Source organism: Numida meleagris, chromosome 13, assembly GCF_002078875.1.
Source record: "Numida meleagris isolate 19003 breed g44 Domestic line chromosome 13, NumMel1.0, whole genome shotgun sequence".
In the NCBI taxonomy this organism is placed as follows: Eukaryota; Metazoa; Chordata; class Aves; order Galliformes; family Numididae; genus Numida; species Numida meleagris.
In genome coordinates this window covers 9602665-9621125 of record NC_034421.1, presented here as the reverse complement: position 1 = coordinate 9621125, position 18461 = coordinate 9602665, and the positions used below count along the sequence as shown (strand labels likewise).

The 18461-nt window shown below is 42.9% G+C and overlaps 1 protein-coding gene across 1 annotated transcript; it reads right to left on the bottom strand.

Annotated features, from left to right (window-relative positions):
- On the bottom strand, positions 14961-18031 carry LOC110405937 (glutamate receptor ionotropic, NMDA 2A-like). Its single transcript, XM_021411783.1, has 2 exons — positions 17847-18031; positions 14961-16791 (listed from the first exon to the last, which is right to left on the bottom strand). The coding sequence occupies exons 1-2, from the start codon at positions 17853-17855 to the stop codon at positions 16357-16359; spliced, it is 444 nt and encodes a 147-aa protein (XP_021267458.1). The 5' UTR covers positions 17856-18031; the 3' UTR covers positions 14961-16356.

The following is an 18461-nucleotide window of genomic DNA, read 5'->3' as shown; positions in this document are numbered from 1 at the left end:
AAAAGAATGAAGTACAAAAAGGCAGAAATACCCAAGCAAAAGTCAAAAATTCTCTTACTTTAAAAAAGTAAAATTAACATTTCCTCAGGAAATAAGTACATCACTTTCTAGGAGCTGAGGTTTTAGAAGTTTTGCAACACTGTTGTGTTCTTATAAGGATCCCAAGGCCTACTTCTCTTTCCAAAGCTGATCAGCACGGACCTTAACTTTAGGAACAGTTACACATTAGAATTCTACTCAGCATGCTTTATCTTCACCAAATCTGGCATTTTTATATGCCTAGCTAGATTTAGAGATAATTCCATAACTGTACTGTATAGTTATCTCTATCTTCCTATAGAAGTGAATAAAAATGTAGGATTGGAAAGAACTTCATGCCACAAGTCCTTTTCCTTCTTTGGTCATTTACCTGTTGCCATCATAACAGTAGCTGGTTCATTATTATTCCCTGAGCGTCTTTATTTCCCTTCCAACTACTGTTTACTACCTTCAATTTCCCACCTAAATCATGCCCACCTTAGTTTTAGTCCTCACATCAATTTATTTGATGTTGTTCAAACAGCTTTTCCTCATCCTGCCTCCTGCTATCATATTCCTCCCTCAGGCTCATTTTTACTAGAGTCATGTACCCTCACAGCCCAGAAAGCCAACCGTATCCTGGGCTGCATCCAAAGAATCATGGCCAGCAGGTCGAGGGAGGTGATCCTGCCCCTCTGCTCTGCACTGGTGAGACCTCACGTGGAATACTGCATCCAGATGCAGAGTGAGTACAGGAGAGTCACGGACCTGTTGAAGCGCCTCCAGAGGAGGGCCACAGAAATGATCCAAGGGATGGAACACCTCTATGAAGACAGGCTGAGAGAGATGGGGCTGTTCAGCATGGAGAAGGATTCCGGGAGACCTGAGAGCGGCCTTTCAGTATCAAGAAGGGGAGCTATAAGAAAGAAGGGGACAGACTCTTTAGCAGGGTCTGTTGTGAGAAGACAAAGGGAAATGGTTTAAACTAAATGAGGGAAGATTTAGACTGCATATAAGGAATATATATATATATATATATTTTATTTTATTTTTTTACAATAAGGGTGGTGAGGCACTGGCATGGGTTGCCCAGAGAGGTGGATGCCCTTTCTTGGAGACACTCAAGGTCAGGCTGGACCAGGCTCTGAGCAACCTGATCTAGCTGTAGGTGTCCCTGTTCATTGCAGGGGGGTTGGACTAGATGACCATTATGGGTCCCTTCTAACTCAAAAGATTCTATGAGTCTAGGAACAAAACCAATTCACCTTTCCTCCACCAGCAGGTGAGACTCTCCATTCCTCAGTCACATAAGTAACAGATTTCTGAAACCAAGACAGTACTAGCCAGAGTTTTTCAGAATTTGGGAGAGTAATTGCAGACAATACTCTAGAAGCTTCCCCATTTCCTGTACAGTAATCATCTCTAGCAGCAACAGTAACAGAAAATATATAGGGACATCCTGTCAGATTCTGGCCCCCATCAGCACAGAAAAGCTTGTTGGATACAACTGGTGCTTCAGCAAGATGTTCCAATTTGGTCCTATTAAACTTAATCCCATTTTTGTTTTACCCCTCTCGACTCTAAAGTATCTACTTCTACAATGTCTCCAAGCTGATAAACTTACTACGAACTGTAAAATCTGCAATATGATAAACCACACATTGCATTCCTGTAAACAGGCTGAGCATGTTTGTTTATTTGTTTTTAAATTGAAACACAGCGACATCCAGCAAATTCAGCATGCCATCCTTTAGCCATGCTCTTACTCTCAGAAACCTTCTATAATTTCCAGTCATGGTCAGAAGACATAAGTCTAATGCTTAAAAACTGAAATAAACATCCACAATGAGCAGCACAGAGATTTTAATCCTATCCACCCGGTCATGGAGAGAACTGCTAAAATCTGGGTTAATCCTTCCAATCCTTAGTCAGAAATGAAAGTCTGTGCGATTGAAATAGCATGCCAGAATTAGATTTGCTTGTGGCAAGGATTCGATTAAGCCAAAAATCAAGATCTTGGCCACAGTTAGAAATAGTTTCACTTAAAATCAAAGCAGTGCATTTCTACTGACAGATACTATAATCCACAAGAGTCATTATACTGAGAACAAACTCATAGCCCTTCTCTCCACAGGAAATTAATTTGGGGCAAATCCCATACATGCTGACTTTCAGACAGGAGCTCTGTCAAAAATTAAAAAACAATAAAATAACTCAACTACTCTCCAAAATGAAGATGACAGCCATTGGGCTAGAGAATCATGCATAAAGCACAGTCTCCAGAGCACAGAAATAAGGACAACTACTTACACTGCAGCTTTAGGATGCAGATCCTCCCAAACACACCGATGACAATTTTAACTGCTGTCTATTTGTTACTGTACTCAAAAAGATGGCATATACATTAGACATAAAATATGTATCTCAGTCTATTCCTCTGTAGTGGCCAGGGGGGTTGTTGTTATTTTTAGTAGATTATAAATGTCAGCATAGAAAATTTTAAAAGTGAACAAGGAAAGAAACCACTCTCCCAGGAGCCACTCCACTTGAGGTTCCTTGGATTAAAGCCTACACAGATCAGGCTGGATTAAGCATAAAATATAACAAACATTCTGAATGTGTTGCTGCAGGTACATTACGGACAACTCATGCCAAGCCTGGAGTTTGTGGAACTGCTGCTCCCCCAGAGCCTCTAGCTGCCACATTGTGCGCCCACAGCATCGCACTGTGCACGGTCACCACAGAAGGCAAGAGAAGAACAGCAGTACAATTTTCAGTTATAAATCTTTAAGGGTTATAGTAACAGAATAATAGAGGCACATATTCAGCTCTAACCTCCATACCAAGATAGCCAGAGGTTTCAAACTATCGCATAAGCATATTTCTGTAATCTTTGCTGCTCCAAAGCTGGAAGCTTTTACTCAGGCAGGGCTCTTTGAAGTTACTTTGGGAATGGACTCTCTGTAGATGGAAAAACAAATGATTAAGCCAGCTCAACAGGGAGTCAGTCTTATTGTACATACTTGATTTTAAAAGAAGCTAAGGGAGGGAGAACACAGAGTTTTTTAATACAACCCTAGAAAGCTTGTTAAGAGGGAAAACATACCACCATCTGAGCTGAACCAGAAAAGCTGTTTAATGACATAGAAACTTTAACGTGCAAATGAAACCTTTAAGTGACCTGAGAAAGATAAACTTCATTTTCAATATGAAATGTTAAGTACAAGGGCAGCTCTGCAAGTAATGTCTCCTATTGAATTATGTTCGCCCATGATGTCAGAGGTGGATCCTGGGATGGCAGTAGCAGCTGAACCTTCCCACCAATATCTCATTACATTCAGTTGCAGTGTGACAGATGGCAGGAGAGGGGCACACTGACACAATGGCATCTGACATGGAAGTATGCATGAAACAAAGGTGCATCATTGAATTCCTCCATGCAAAAAAAGTAGCACTCATTGACACTGATTGACCGGACAGTGGATGTGAGCACAGTGAGGCAGTGGTGGTATGTTTCAACTGTGGCAACAGTGACAGTGGGTCACCTTCGCTGATGCATATTTTTCCAAGTGCAGCATACAAGCTCTTGTTCATCGCTGACAAAAATGCATAGTTAATGGTAGTGACCATTGAAAAATAGCATTTCATAGCTGAGAGTTTGCTCTATCAAATAGTGTAACTATTGTAGTTTTCATGGAAATAAATAGGAGGCATTATTTTTGGAGAGCTCACATAAACTATCAGGTTTAACTTAAGTAAAACAAGGTACAAAACATTTTACCAGAAAGTCTGGTAACTAATTTGGAAGAAAGCACCCCAGGTAGCATTAACAGCTCCTAACATACCAAATCACGCCTTTAACCAATGACTGCTCTTCTTAGCAGAGCATGCCTTAAGTCCAGTATGCGGCTTTGAGTTTCAACTATGTTGGATAAAAGGAGAAAGGTTTTTACAGTCAGGGTGGTGAGGCACTGGCACGGGTTGCCCAGAGAGGTGGCGGATGCCCCATCCCCAGAGACACTCAAAGTCAGGCTGGACCAGTCTCTGAGCAACCTGATTGAGCTGTGGGTGTCCCTGTTCATCGCAGGGGAGTTGGACCAGATGGCCTTTAAAGGTCCCTTCCAACTCAAACTCCATATATATGATCGATTTGTTATGTCTTTTAAGTAATGAATGTACAGAGCAACTTCTTAGGATGACAAAAATCCCTCCATCTCCTAATTTTGCAGCACTAAGGTCTTCAGGAATAGCATTTAAGCAGGCATTAAAGGATATTTTGAATATTCGCTTGCTTTGCATGCCTTTACTTTACAATGAACTCAGTCATGCTGCAGGAGTGCAAAAACAGGGCTCACACATGGCCTGGTTGCTGTACGTGCAGATGCTCCCTTTTCCTACAAGTGCCACCCTCCTTGGCATTTAGAAGTGCCTTTGCTGACCTGGAGAACTGTTTTCAGCATGAGTCGTTATAAAACAAGTTTTTGCGTGTCTATAACTTCTCACATACAGTAAAAAAAAAAAAAAAAAAAAGCAGTAAAAGTTGGGAAATTAGTGAAATTCATTTCTATTTTGGCCTACATTTTCCACAGCTTTCAGGCAGTGCTCACTGAAGTGCCCACTGCAGCTTAACAAATCAATAGGACTTACATTGGAATAAGGATTACTGAGCTGGACCGTTACATTTTATTATTGGATAACTCACTATTTTAAGATCTCAAGCTCTTACTGTGAACAGGGTAAATCACAGAGAAGCTCTTCTCAAGCCAGCAGTCACCTAACACAAGGAAACAGAGAACCAGTGCACGCTTACAGAAAACAACTTATGCAAGCACACAATTAACACTGGTAAGGCTTTCAAAGACCATTACAGGAAAACTTGCTGCAGGCGACAGCTCACTCCTGTATGAAGTATCCACACATTCATTTAAATTTTAATTTAGAGACTGTAAGATGCATTTTTAGGACAAATTTGGAATCTGAAAGTATTGTATATAGCGAGAAGCCATTTAACAACTGTTCAGGATATTTTAAATGTGAAGATTATTTGCTAATTACACCTATCCCAATTCATTCACATCAGTCCTAGTGTCACTTCACTTACTGGAATACTGGAAATATTCCAGTTATTCTTACGCTACAAAATGATGATAGAAGAACAACAGAGATTGTAGCCAGATGCCTCTATCCTGATGTGGAAAAGGTTTGAAAAAGGAAAATGTGACAACCTAAAAAAAATTTATGAGAAGCGACAGAATGAGCATATCTAGAAAACACAATGAGGATCATTTGTTTACTTCAACCAACGTAAGGAAAAGAAATCATACAAACTTGCATTTTTCCTTCTGCAAGAGAGCATACCCTGACAGCAGCCAAAATATCCTCGAGTGATACTTTCTTATGCTCTGTTCTCAGAAGCCGTTGCTTCTTTTCAACCTCATACAGCCAGCTGTTTGGATGACATCAGCATTTATATAATTAATGATCCATAAATCTGTACTGTGCACATAACTGCAATTTAAGTTCTAAGTGCCAGTAAATGCAAGTCTTAATAATATTTTAAAGCCACAGCAAAACACATTCTCAAACACCACGTAGGGGAAACTGCAGAATCAGCAAGCCACCATATGCTGTGGAAAGCAATTTGTTTTCATACATTTTAAGTGTCAGTTTGCCCTGCTCACAAGTATTCTGATGCCCCTAGAGGGAGATCTGAAAATCAGATTAATTTAATTGAAAATGGGTTGTGAAAGAAGAGATTTATCAATATATTTTCAAATGCCTGTTCCTCAAGTCCAAGGTAGTAGGCACCCCCTTAAAGCACATGCACACAACAAAAATGCATAGAAAAAAAAGTACGTTTATTGCCACAAATCAGAGAATTATTACAAAAATAATTCCATTTTCTATAGAAATGGATGTTTGCCTAGAAGGACATGGGTGCTGGACAAACTGGTACAGAAAAAAAAAACAGACTGTATACTTAGGAAGCCTGTAGGCTGATTCTGCGCCAAAGGTTGAACAGAGGAGAGAATGTATATTAAAAAAAACAGGGAAATATAAAATGTCATTAAAAGACAAATGTGCAGTCTCCGATGCATCAACTTTGAGATACTCAACCACAGCTCAGACTCCCTACATCACACTAGGAAAAGCATTCCAAGAAAAGTCCCATAGGAGAACGCAAGGCTCAGTGAAGAAATCACTCAGCAGAGTTCTCCAAACTCCCAAGGCCAGGAAACCTGAAGAGATGCCAAGATGGAAGCGATGGCTGGAGTTCTGAATCCTTTCGGATTTCTCATTTTTCTTTCTTCACAAACAGAAATAGACAAACAGACCATTTTCATCAACAACTTCTGTTACTGGTTTCTCACCACCACAGCTCTCCAACTCCATTACCCTGGCTCAATTTCTTACCCTTTCTGTATTTTCTACTATTAAATATAAACAGGCTTAGCTGAAAGTCCTAACAGTTTTGACCTTTTTTCTTGGGATTCCAGACAATTCCTCTTTGTTCCAGCTAATCATATTTTAGCACATCTTTTCTCACACTGAAAGAGTCCTAGTACTCCTGACATTAAGGGACACAATTTTAGGTGGAGAGATGTATCCCCTCCTAACCAGCCTTCCTTCTACCAGAAGTGAACTAAGGCAATAAACAAATAGAACTGAATGCTACAGTGATGGCCCAGCATAGATAGGAATAGCAAACAGATAGGCTGGTGAGGAAGGCAGCAAAAAAGAAGAGTGCTTGGAGAGACACAGGTCTCTGGTGGAAGGAGACTGCATTCAGAAGAGACTGCATATGAAAAACTCAGTCTAAGATTAAGGAAAGGAAACAAATGCTTCTTTTTACATCTTCTGTACTAGTTCAATTTTGTCTTTGTCAGTGACAATTCGTCGACAGTCTTACACTGTTAAGCAATAGAGCTTAAAGTTTTGTACCTGAAGCACCAGAGTCATCCACATCTTTTGCTAGACTCCACATTCCATAATGGGAAATTTCAGCCATTTTGCATGTAATAGCTGAAATGCAGATCAAGAAGGAAGGGAAAGAATAGTAAATGGATTGAAACAAACCAGAGAGGGCAGGGTTAGCTTACTGACTACAAAAATGATGTGACTATCTAAAATAAAGCAGACCATTCGAACACTGCTTGACTAGAATACAGACAGCCTCCATAATTTTTGCATCTGTTTTCTTATGATGAATTCACAAACCTTATCTCGACCCAATTAGGTACTTCACATAACTCTGATGCTTCTGCCAGCACAATTTACCCAGAACACTAAATTAGCCTCACACACACACGCAAAAAAAATAACATGTAATTTGTCTGGTAATTATATGTTTCTGTAACTCCTAAAAGCAACTCATTACAGAAACGTTGTTCATTTAGAACAGATTACCTTAATTCTATTTTCTGTTTATCCAATTATAACTGTCGTTCCTAATTGTATTGTAAATTGTGTTGAGCTGGAAGGTGGCTATAAAATCCTCGCTCTTTCCTCTTTCATAGTGGCTTTACATATGCAATGTGTTTCCACTAGGCACAAAATCAATGTAATGAAAACAAAGCAATCCTATTGTGAATTCTGGTCATGGGGAGAGGCAAACTGGTAAACACGAACGGTCAAAACTTGGTACTGACAATTACAGGCAGAGAGTCCTGAACCAAAAGCTGAGATGCTGAGAAATGAACACTGTGAGGAAAGGTATACTAAACAAAAAGATGAGCATCTTCCCACCCCACAATCCCTCGAATGAAACATTTATAGAAGCATCCTGCTCAGAGATGCACAAAAGCAGGCTATAAATAAATAGCTGAGCACAGCACAGCGCCGTGTCAACAGCGGGGCCTGGCGCTCCTGTCCGCGCTGCAGCAGGTGACCGGCCTGCACCGAGGGAACAGCCAGCCACGCTCCGTGCAGGCCCGGAATGAAATCACATGCTCAAAATTGCAGTAGGGATAGAAAGCCTAAACCACTGACTGCTGAGTCAGCTGGTCGTGAAGGAGCTCCCTGGGAGTGCTTACTCCAAACCCGACATTAAGACACGCGTTGTTTTAAAGATGAAAAGTGGCCTCCTAGCCAGCTTTCCCTTTTCAGATCACATCTTCATCCAAGCTACTTAAAGACAAGTGATACGCGATACTGCTGGGAGAATGCACTGCCTTCAGCCAGCCCCACACACCAACCTCTGCTCCTTACAGGCTCCATCCTGACAGGAAGCAAATCAATGTGCTTTTAATATTTTGTGTGGAAGCACAAACATGGCATTAATTTTCTCATTCTCTCTCTCAACCTTCACTATTGGAATCTGGAAGAAAGTCGAGAGGAGAATCTGTATGTATACTAAAAACCACAGGTGTAGCTTTCTCAAACCAGAGCATTCCTAAATGTGAAGCAAAAGATTTTCAAAAGAAATAGAAGTTTTTTTAGGAGCTGTATAGAAAAGACATGGTCAAGCTTTAATTAAATCCCTTCCACAGCCCTCCAATATGCTCCTTGGTGCTTTACAGTCAGAAGGGACCGAAATAGTCCAAAAAGGGGACGACTACAGCTCATAGAATCACAGAATCACCTGAGCAGGAAGGGACCTAGTCCAGCCTCCCTGCAATGAACAGAGATGCCTAAAGCTCAAACAGGCTGCCCAGGGTATTTCCATTCAAATGTAGGTTAATCATGCTAAACATTCTCCACTCCGTCACATACAACCAAATGGAGATGTTTCACTCTTCTCCACGCTCTAGAAGTTCAGGACCAGTTTATAACCTCAGCTATGTTGCTGGATTCCCTAGGTCAGCTTTAGTTTGGTCTCTGTGGCTGCTAAGCAGATTAGGGAAGCAGGAACAGCTCTGACTGCACAAACTTTCTATATAAGTACATTTGTGAAAAATTCCTTTAATCCGCATGGAAAACTTGAAAAGCCAGTAACTAAGGCAAACCTCAGTCACAAATCTGGAATTGAAAGTACTGTTTTTTTTCCAGAAGATTTACATCAATCACAAAGGTTGATGAGCGGAACACTTGTCAACTCACCTTGCAGGGCAGCAGCGGAGCCGCCATGCTTCCACCCCAGGAGTTGCACACATTTTTTGAGAGGAACTCTGCTCTTCTCCAAGAGATCACTTGTATGTCTGGGGCCTCCTTCTCCTCCCTTTTTGATCATTAAGTGTTATGTATATAGATAGTGCAGGGGCAAGTATTGTGGGAAAGGTGAGGTACGATGTTAACTGCATACCTCGTACAAGTTAGAGCTGCTGCACTCCAGGGAACCTCTTCAACTTTGTGTCTGAAAAAAAACAACACCAACCCACCAGGTATGGTAGCTGCTGTGCATTTCCACAAAAGCCCAAAGCCTCTCCTCCTCAGGCTCGTGGAAGACCCACCTTACTCCAAGCAGTGCTGCCTCTCTGGTGCCACTGGACTTCACACAGGTCTCCGTCTGGAGGGCTCTGGGCTGGAGCACGACCGCAGTCCTGCGGCAGCAGAACCAACCCCTGGGCATTCTGTATAGACAGCGCATCTAGCTGACGCACCTCAAGCGCAAGCACAGGGCTTTTCTCCTGAGAACATTAAGTGTAAATCAAATATAAATAGCCAATGATGTTGCTACAGCTTTTTTAATTTCAGTGAAGAGAAGAAAATATCTCAGAGATTTAAACAAACAATATGGTGACAGATGGCGTGGAGACAATCCAGGCTGGGCTCCTTCAATAAAATGCACACAACTTCATAGCTCCAGGAGAGGGGAGGCAGGAGAGGGGGAACAGGGCTGGGAGAGGGTAAGGCTGGCCCAGATAACCACCAATTTCTGACAAACAAAATTAGTCCCAGACTGCAGAGAATCTGCTCATGTGCAACATGTTCTGTACCATCACTGATGTCCACAGCTTTATCAAGGACATCCTCCAAGCAAGTCCAAAATTGTATCATTCTTAAAAAAAAAAAATTCTTCACATTCAACTGCTAGCTCAAATAAGTGGCAAATATAAAGGACTATTAAACTACTTACTCAAATAATCTAAGCAAGCTCAAAAAAATTAATAGAAAAGATGTTAAAAGCATTTTTGACATGATACCAATGCCCTTCTGTTCTTTCACTGCATAATTTTATTAGGACGAATATTTGCAGGCAGAATCAGATATATTCTGATTACCAGAAGCATCTTATGTGCATTATAATAGTCCCATTATTATTTTGTAGCTTAAAGGAAATCATTTCAGGTTTTATGTTCGAGAATGCTCTTGGAAAAAAAAATTCTAAAGATGCCACCAAGAATGTCTGCAAGCAGAAAATTATGCTGAAGGCCTGGTGTCCTACTTTTCCCAGCTGGGAGTTAGCTGTGCTATAATTTCCCATAGGCAGGCAATAGCTGGGATGGATGCATGGAAGATCTAGACATTGACTTACTAGCAGTTTTAAGATGTTACTGCTCAAAACACACGGAGGCACTTATGGATTCCTGTTTTCAAGAACTGTAAGAACAGACAGTGTGAAGAGAAAGAAAACGATACCTTTGAGACAAAAATATATTACACTTACTGCAAATAAGATTACATCCCAGTGAAGACAAACACTGCACTCTGCTACTTAGGAGCAGTTTATAGGATCCCATCCTGCAGCCTGGGCTCAGCTGCAACACTGCAAACTGCTGCAAGCTGAAAGTAGGACCTTGCCCACACCTCAGCCACCTCAAACACCAGGTAAACTCTAGGACATGGTGTTGTTCAAAAGATTTCTACTTTCTACAATCTTCTTACTGGTTTTTGAAGGCACTGGGAATTTCTGTCACTGTCTTCTTTCTGCTTGGATGAATTACACCAAGTTTGTCTCCCTTTGTCTCCCAGAGACTCAGTTCAAGCTCACTCTCATAGTATTCCAGGAAATCCACCACGCCTTCTTCCTTCATCAAACTAAGGGGGAAGAATGAGGAAAATACAACTGCCTCCAAAACAGGCAGGAAAATCCTTTAGAAAAGTAGGAGAGAGCGAGACAGAGCAAGAAAGCAAGAAAACAAGGCACACTGAGGTATAGTGCTCCCTCCAGCTCTGAGGCACTGCTCAAAGTAGCAAACACTGCAGCAAACACGGTTAAACTTCACTTTCTCATAGCTGTGACAGCACAAGCAGAGTTATGCAAAGCAGCACGCTGCAACCTAACCACCTCATGCTCCCCGAGCGTTGGCTCCAGGTAAAGAAAAGCACAAGAAATTGAATCTAGTCCATATGCCTCAGTAAGACCGATTTCAAGTACATTTTTAACCATTAATTAGAAATAGTCATAGCACATGTGCATAAAAGGTACAACAACAGATTATGAACTCAGTTATAAAAGTCTTTAGCATGTGCAAGAATTTTTTTTTAAATAAATATACATACACAAAGGGAGATCAACGTGATGTTTCATTGCAGTTAAAAATACATTAAGAATTTCTGAAAGTTATGCTTTCTGTAGCAGCATTAGTACAGCAAGAAGGGAAGAAAATAAAATTCAAGCGCTCGTTAACAAGAGGCAGAAGCTAGAAGTACTGCTTACATGCAGTGAAACAGTGCAAGGTATCCAGACACAAAACATTAAATTAGTGTTGGTATTTTTGAATTAAGGCATTTAGCTATAGTTTAATCTTCCTCTCTTCTGCAATGCTAACCAAAGCCAAAATTATTACCATGCTCAGGAAGGAGTACACTGCCGCATGCATGCTAATATCAGTTATCAGTAAAGGCAAGAATGAAAAGTTAGAAAATTTAAACGTAAGATTTTCTGTAAAAATATAGGGCTGTTTTTACCATGAGCTAGGCTGACATACAAATCAATAAACACACTCCAGGAATTATAATACCCAGAAGTGATTCTACAATTAAAAAAAAAAAAAAAAAAAAAAAAAAGAAATCCTACATCCTCTCCCATTTTTTTGCAACAACTTTTAAAAGCATAAGAATTGAAGCACATTTATGTAGGCTCGCAGGGCATCATTCCCTCCCTGGAACTCATGAGACCACAGCTGGAAACACACGTCCGCTCTCAGGCTTCCCCCATCCCACCACCACCACCTCTCAACAAGTCCAAAGGATTGGAGCACACGAGGCTGCAAGGAGAGGCTGAAGGAATGGGGGTTTGCTGGGGATGGGACAGGTAAGGACAGGTGTCTAAAACCAAACGGAGTTAGACTCACAGCAAAACAAGAGGCCACGGTCACATTACAGAGAGAAATTCTAATGAGATATAACAAAAATATTTGCACGGTGAGAGTTTAAGTACTGGAACTGATTGACTGTTGTATCTAAATCCATGTTGATACTCGGAGCCGGACTGGAGAAGGCCCCAAAGGACCTGACCCAACACCGTAGCTCGCTCATTGACAAACTGGGCTTGGGTTGGGCAACCCCCAGAGATCCCTCTGACTTCTGTTATTCTACCATTCTGTATTCACTGTTGGGGACAGGGCAGATAAAAGGAAAGCTGAAGATGATGGCAGATGCAGAATGGATTTTATACTAAGCAATTAAGGAAAGTGTTAACTGTCAATGTTAATTCATCAGTGCAAAGAATAATGACGAATTATAAATTCATCATATGTGGTATTTATTTTCTGGGATATAGAAGATTTATTTTAACAATTTTAAGGCTGTTTCAAGATGTGTCACTTTGTAATAGACCTAAAGGAAAACTGCCCTCACCTTTAGTGCTGCTCGGCTACACAGGCACTTCCACCGCACTACAATGCTCCCAGTTCTTGTGTCTTTCAGAGAGGTTTCTAATAAGAAGTTAGACTCAGTTTTGAAACACGCAAAAGTAGCATGGTTCAGAGATGCTCAGTGCTCATGGGTGCTTTTATAACATGGGCGGCTTCTTCCCACTTCTGAAGGAAACAAATCCTTCGTTACTGTAGTGGAACTAACCATAATGTTCTGTTTTCGAAAGGAATCTTAATTACAATCATTATAACGATAGCATGTGATGAAACAAACCTAACTAAGTTTGAAATCAAATGCTGAAGTCAGGAAACAGATCCAAAGCAGTGTTTGGTTTGAGATCTCAAATCTGAACAGGCACGGGATGAATAAACAGCCAGCCTGTTAGCAGCACCCTCCCAGGGCTGCCAACGCACAGCAGGTTGGCACACATGCCACAGACGTAATTCTCATCGTGTTGCAGTGCACTGCCTCACATCCGAACATTTCCCGAGCCCACAGCAGAACTGAGGACCAAAGCCCAGGAGCAGCTCGTTGGCAGAAGGATTGCTGCCAGCAGCAGGTGACAGTGCTGGCAGCAGGCAAAGCATGCGCTGCTGCCCAGGGTACCTCTACAGTGCAGCTGGGGCAGGTGGGTGCTGCACAGCCATACGCATCCCAGTGCTTTACTGGTAGGGTTTTAACAGCAAGCACCAGGTGAGGGAAAGCTCAGAAACCATTTCGGTGCCGTTGGCTTTACACACCTGACATCATTTTCATAATCCCTGTGAAGCAACGCATCCCCTCAGCTGCGCAACCAAATTTCAACAAGGTTGCAGCGAGGTCCTGCTGGTGGCCATGGCGGCACCCGGAGCACAGCCAGTGCTCACACTGGGACGCTGTACCCCCAGTGCTGTATGTCCTGCAGGAATCACTGTGCGCTCCAAACATATGCATATCTTAGATTAAGAGATCTCTGACAACTTCCCGGGTTTTGTTTTTGTTTGGTGGGTTTTTTTGTTTTGTTTTGTTTTTAAGCAGAGGTGGCTCTTTGTGAGATTCACATCGCTGCAGTATTTATTAACAGCGCAGAAAATGGAAAGCTCGTCTACTCAGAGGCATTCCAGGGAAGCTTTTAGGTGTACACAGCATTAGACACAACAGCTTCTCACTCACATCCGCAGTTCAGCTCACGTTTAGGGCATTTAAGCATCATATAAGTACTGGCACAGAGTTCACTGAGTTGTGCTGCCTGTGTGTCAGCCTCGCTCATAGACTACAAATGAGCAGGTACAGTGCATGCACGGTCGTTTCCATGTAAAAGTCATCTAAAACACAACACCAGCATGATTCCACAGAGAAGGAAAAGAACTACTAGAGCCACACAGTAAGGACAAATGAAATGGCCACGGAGTGCCAGAGGTGGGAACTCCATCCACAGGCAGGAGTGAGACCGAGCTCCTTTAGCGTACACCCAGCGATCTCAGCGCGGGAGACAAAACTGAAGACTCAACACTGATCAACTTCCTAGTGTAAGCCAGCAGCCACACGTTTCAGCTGAAATCCTGACACCGCCTTGGTAGACAGGTTTTACATTTGCAGCTCTTCTCCCTCCGATTTCCTCTCCTCTGCTTTTCTGACAGCATTGTGAATTTCACATTCAGCTCCCAGGAATTCGTTCCCAAATGACTGGTTAATTGAGTGACACACACAAGTCTTATTTCTGCGCTGTTCCAAACGCAGTTGCAAGATATACTGTGCACTGGGACCGCCAAGATAAAAACGGAGGCAATTTCAGTTACATGAACATAAAACTCCTTCAGCCAATTCAAGCTACTGAAGACAGCTCTGTTAGATTGCCTTAACACACAAGCGAACGATTTTCATGTCCCAAATGGAAATCCTAGAAGCCGAGATTCAGCACAGTGTTATATCGTCAAACTGCAATAACCCCTGAAATCAAAGATGGTGACGTAATAGTGACAATATTAGCATACAATGGGAACACAATATTAAGAGGCCCCTACATAAAAGTTAATAATAATTCTCTGTATCGGAAACATCCTGCATCCAGCTACCGAGCGTGGATACTATACACATTGCTGCCAGTTTCATCACTCAGCTCTCACTGGGTTCTTCAGCCTCAATTTTTTTTTATTCTGGTATAGAAAGTTGAGTGACACGCACCAAATAGAATTCCTAGATAGATATGAAGCTAACTTCAGAAAGATAAGAAAATCAGCACAGTAATTTAAAAGCACCTGAAATAACCGTCTGTATTACTCAGCGGCTGCACATACTTTTAAGACAGTAGTACTGACAATAATGATCTCTCCATATAAATCAAGATGTCCAGCCCATTGTTATAGAATCTCTGCTATAATTCAGCAGTTACTGTTCTCACTGTTGTATTACAACAGCTTTAAAGGTCATTTATGATACTGAGAGACGATGGGTCTCTTCAATCGCAGTGGAATACGTTTTTCACAGAGGGAAAATGTTTCAAAAGTTCAGTACAGATTTCTCAATTGTAACTAATCATTGCATCTTCCCTGCTTCTTTTCCCCCAAGTTATGAAGCCACTTCGTATTTAGGCAGATACAGAGATCCTGAAGGACTATTCAGAAGCCATCTATAAGGAAGAACAATCTTTACAGAACAAGAGAACCTGAAGGGTACAAGTAACAGGAAGTAAGTTGCAATTAACATGGTGTGGGATGCGTGCAATGCAAGCTGCGTGCTGGAAAACCAGGGACTGACTGCCCACACAAACTCCCTTTCACACAGCACGTGCTCCTCAGCATCTGCAGGAGCTTCTCACAGACCCTCAGGCCAAGCAGCTGTCCACACCAGAACGCTTCGTCCTGGGAGGTGCCACGCACCCACTGCTTCCAAAGCAGCACTGATCGCTCTACAAGATCACATTTACTGGCACTGCAGGTAGGTTTATCTGTAACTTGCAGTGTTAAAGCAAATGAGCTGCATATGTGAGTCACTTCTATTTGTCGTTCCACAATCTCACGATGGATTACATAAAGAAATGTTTTCCAACAAAGCAATTTGTCATTACCTCCAGGGTTCTGACAACGCTTTGTGGATTTTCAAGAGCTATAGAAGGAAGCTAGAAGTATCTGGTTAGTGAAAGTGTAATTTAATAAGTACAGTGAACATGAATTTGCAAGCCTATTTAAATGACAGACCGCAGTGGATCACAAAAGTTCAGTATAATATAAACGTCCTGTTACCACTACTGTCCTTAAATACATTCAAGCCTATAACTTGCTGGTATTCTGCCATGCTCATAAATAATTTCTGCTTATAATTTTGTATTTTACCCCTAAAATTATTTGATTGAACTGTTTTGTTGTTTTCACAGCCATAGTATTTGCTAATAAAACTTAAGGTGATCAGCATTAGATTTGGTGGAGAGCAAAGTTTAATTAGGATCACTTTTACAGTGGAAAGAAAATTCAGTTTCAGGTATGAACCTCAAAATATTTTAGAATATTTGGTGAGTAGTCAGTGAGGACGCTGCTCTGTATATTCTTTTCTTCCTTAAAGTAAAAAGAGATAATTAGAGGAATCCTTTCTGAACGGCTTGCAGTAATTATTCACAATAGAAACTAACATACTGAAGTGCATTAGAGTAGCAAAAGCTTTCAATTATCTTCCTACCTTATCTGCCATTATCATGGAGGCCCCACCATGAATTCCAAGAATTGGAATAGAAGTCTGAGATGAAATAAAATCCAAAATCTGAGCTACTGCCTCCTGATCAGTGTCGTCTCCGAAAACCACTCCATGGATCTTGGTACCAGACATCAAGTCGCAAACGTGTGTTATGATGCTTTTAGGGTCAGTCTGGTTCACCAGAAGGGTCACTACATTGACATCAACAGTCAGGTCTGCTGACATCTCCCTGGTCCAGAGAGATCTGATATCTCTCTCTGTGATATCCTTGGTCCTTCCCAGAATGACTGCAATGTTCAGGACAGGATAATTCTTCTCTGCTCCACAAACAAGATCCAAAGGCGCAAGAAGAGCTTGGAGTACCAGGAGAGCACAGCCAATTTTCCTCATCTTTGCCAGCTTTATCCCCTGTAAAAGTGATCACATTGTATGAGAAAAGCAGAGAGGAAAAAAATATGTACTGTATATCTCCAGTGAAGGTTCTAAACAGAAAGCTTCTGGACACCAGACAAAGTTTAGCAGCTTTTCATAACACATTCTTCAACTAGTTTCATTTCAAGTTTCTTACATCCCCTCAAAAACTTGAGTTGGCAACAATAGATAGCACTGCAACTGGTCTCCTGCAAGCAAGGCAACAACAACAACAAAAAAAGAGAAGCACAAGTTCAGGAGGAAGAGCCATTAAAGTTTTTCCTGGGTGGCTAACAAAATTAAAATGAATGAAACCATTAAAAAAAGGCGTCATCATCCTCCTCTTTAACCTTCCCTTCCTAAAGCAGGTGAGGAACAGAAGCCCATTTTCCTTTGGTGTGAACGTCTATTTAAGATTCAGTCACAGTCTGGTAGGAAGAGGTGCGTTAGCTTAAAATGAGAGGAGCGAGCCAGAGGTCTGCTGGAAACCCCAGTCCACGCACTCCATACATGGCGCAGCATCCCAGAAACACGCTGGCTCATTTCCGAAGATCTCTCCCCGGCAGCTGCTGCTCATGCACAGCCTACCGCATCTCTGGAACAGATTCAGCAGCACAATATTCTGTCTTAATTCTTCTCCCTCCTCTTACACGGCATTCACTTGAGCATCTCAGAACTGCTGATCTCAGACACAAAGTTGTCACTGGTGTCAAAGGGGAGGGTGTTCCAGAAATGAGCATCTCTGCATTGGTTTACTTCAGATCTTCGCTGAATCTCTGTACGGGGCTGAATATAGAGAGAGATGAGCCAGCGAAGAAGTGATCTAAACTGTCTGAGGGAGGGAGAGGAGCTCTGACTCCGCAAGATCTCCCTCTGTTTCTGCACCCCGAGGGATTTCCACCCCCGCGACTGACTCTGCTAACTGCAAGAGGGGAGTCCCTGTGCCACACTGAGCCAACCTTGTTGCAAAGCGTCACGCAGAAAGCACCAGCAGGGCTGGCCAATCAGGGGTGGCAATTTTCAGATCTCCCCTCTCATCGTGCCAACCGTACCTCCACCATCAATCAGAATCATCCGCTGCTGAAACGCACGCCAAGACGAGGGCTTGCTATAACATCACCTCCTGTCGGGGCAGACGAGGAGATGAGCTTGCGAGACCATTTAACCGCAAATCAGTCCCAAAGTGCTTCCTAAGTCATAGCGCTGCGGGCCACGCTCCCACAGCTGCAGCACCAAAGACGGCGCAGCCAGCGGTGGGCACAGACACGGCGCGGCCGCTCGCGCCCCTGCACAACCGGGGGATTCGAACCCGCGCTCCCCAGACCCCCGCCCGCCCGCACCCAGCGCCGAGAGCGCCCCGCTCCCCGCCGAACCGCGCCGAGCGCCCAAGGCTCCCGGCCGCGGCGGCACGATAGCGCCCCCTCGCGGCCGCGCGGCGCCGTCCCACGTACCCAGCGCCTCAGGAGACGGAGCGGCGGCGGCAGCCGCGGGTGCCGGTGGTGCCGGTGCTGGCGGGGCCGCGGCCGCGGGCATGTCGCGCCCCTCGGTGCCCGGGCTCACGGGCGGCCTCCGCGCCGCCGGCCGCAAGCGTGATCCCCGCCGCAGAGCGCGAGGCCCATCGCATCCCGGGAGGGCAGCTAGGCGGCCAGCGAGACGGGCGCAGGGGG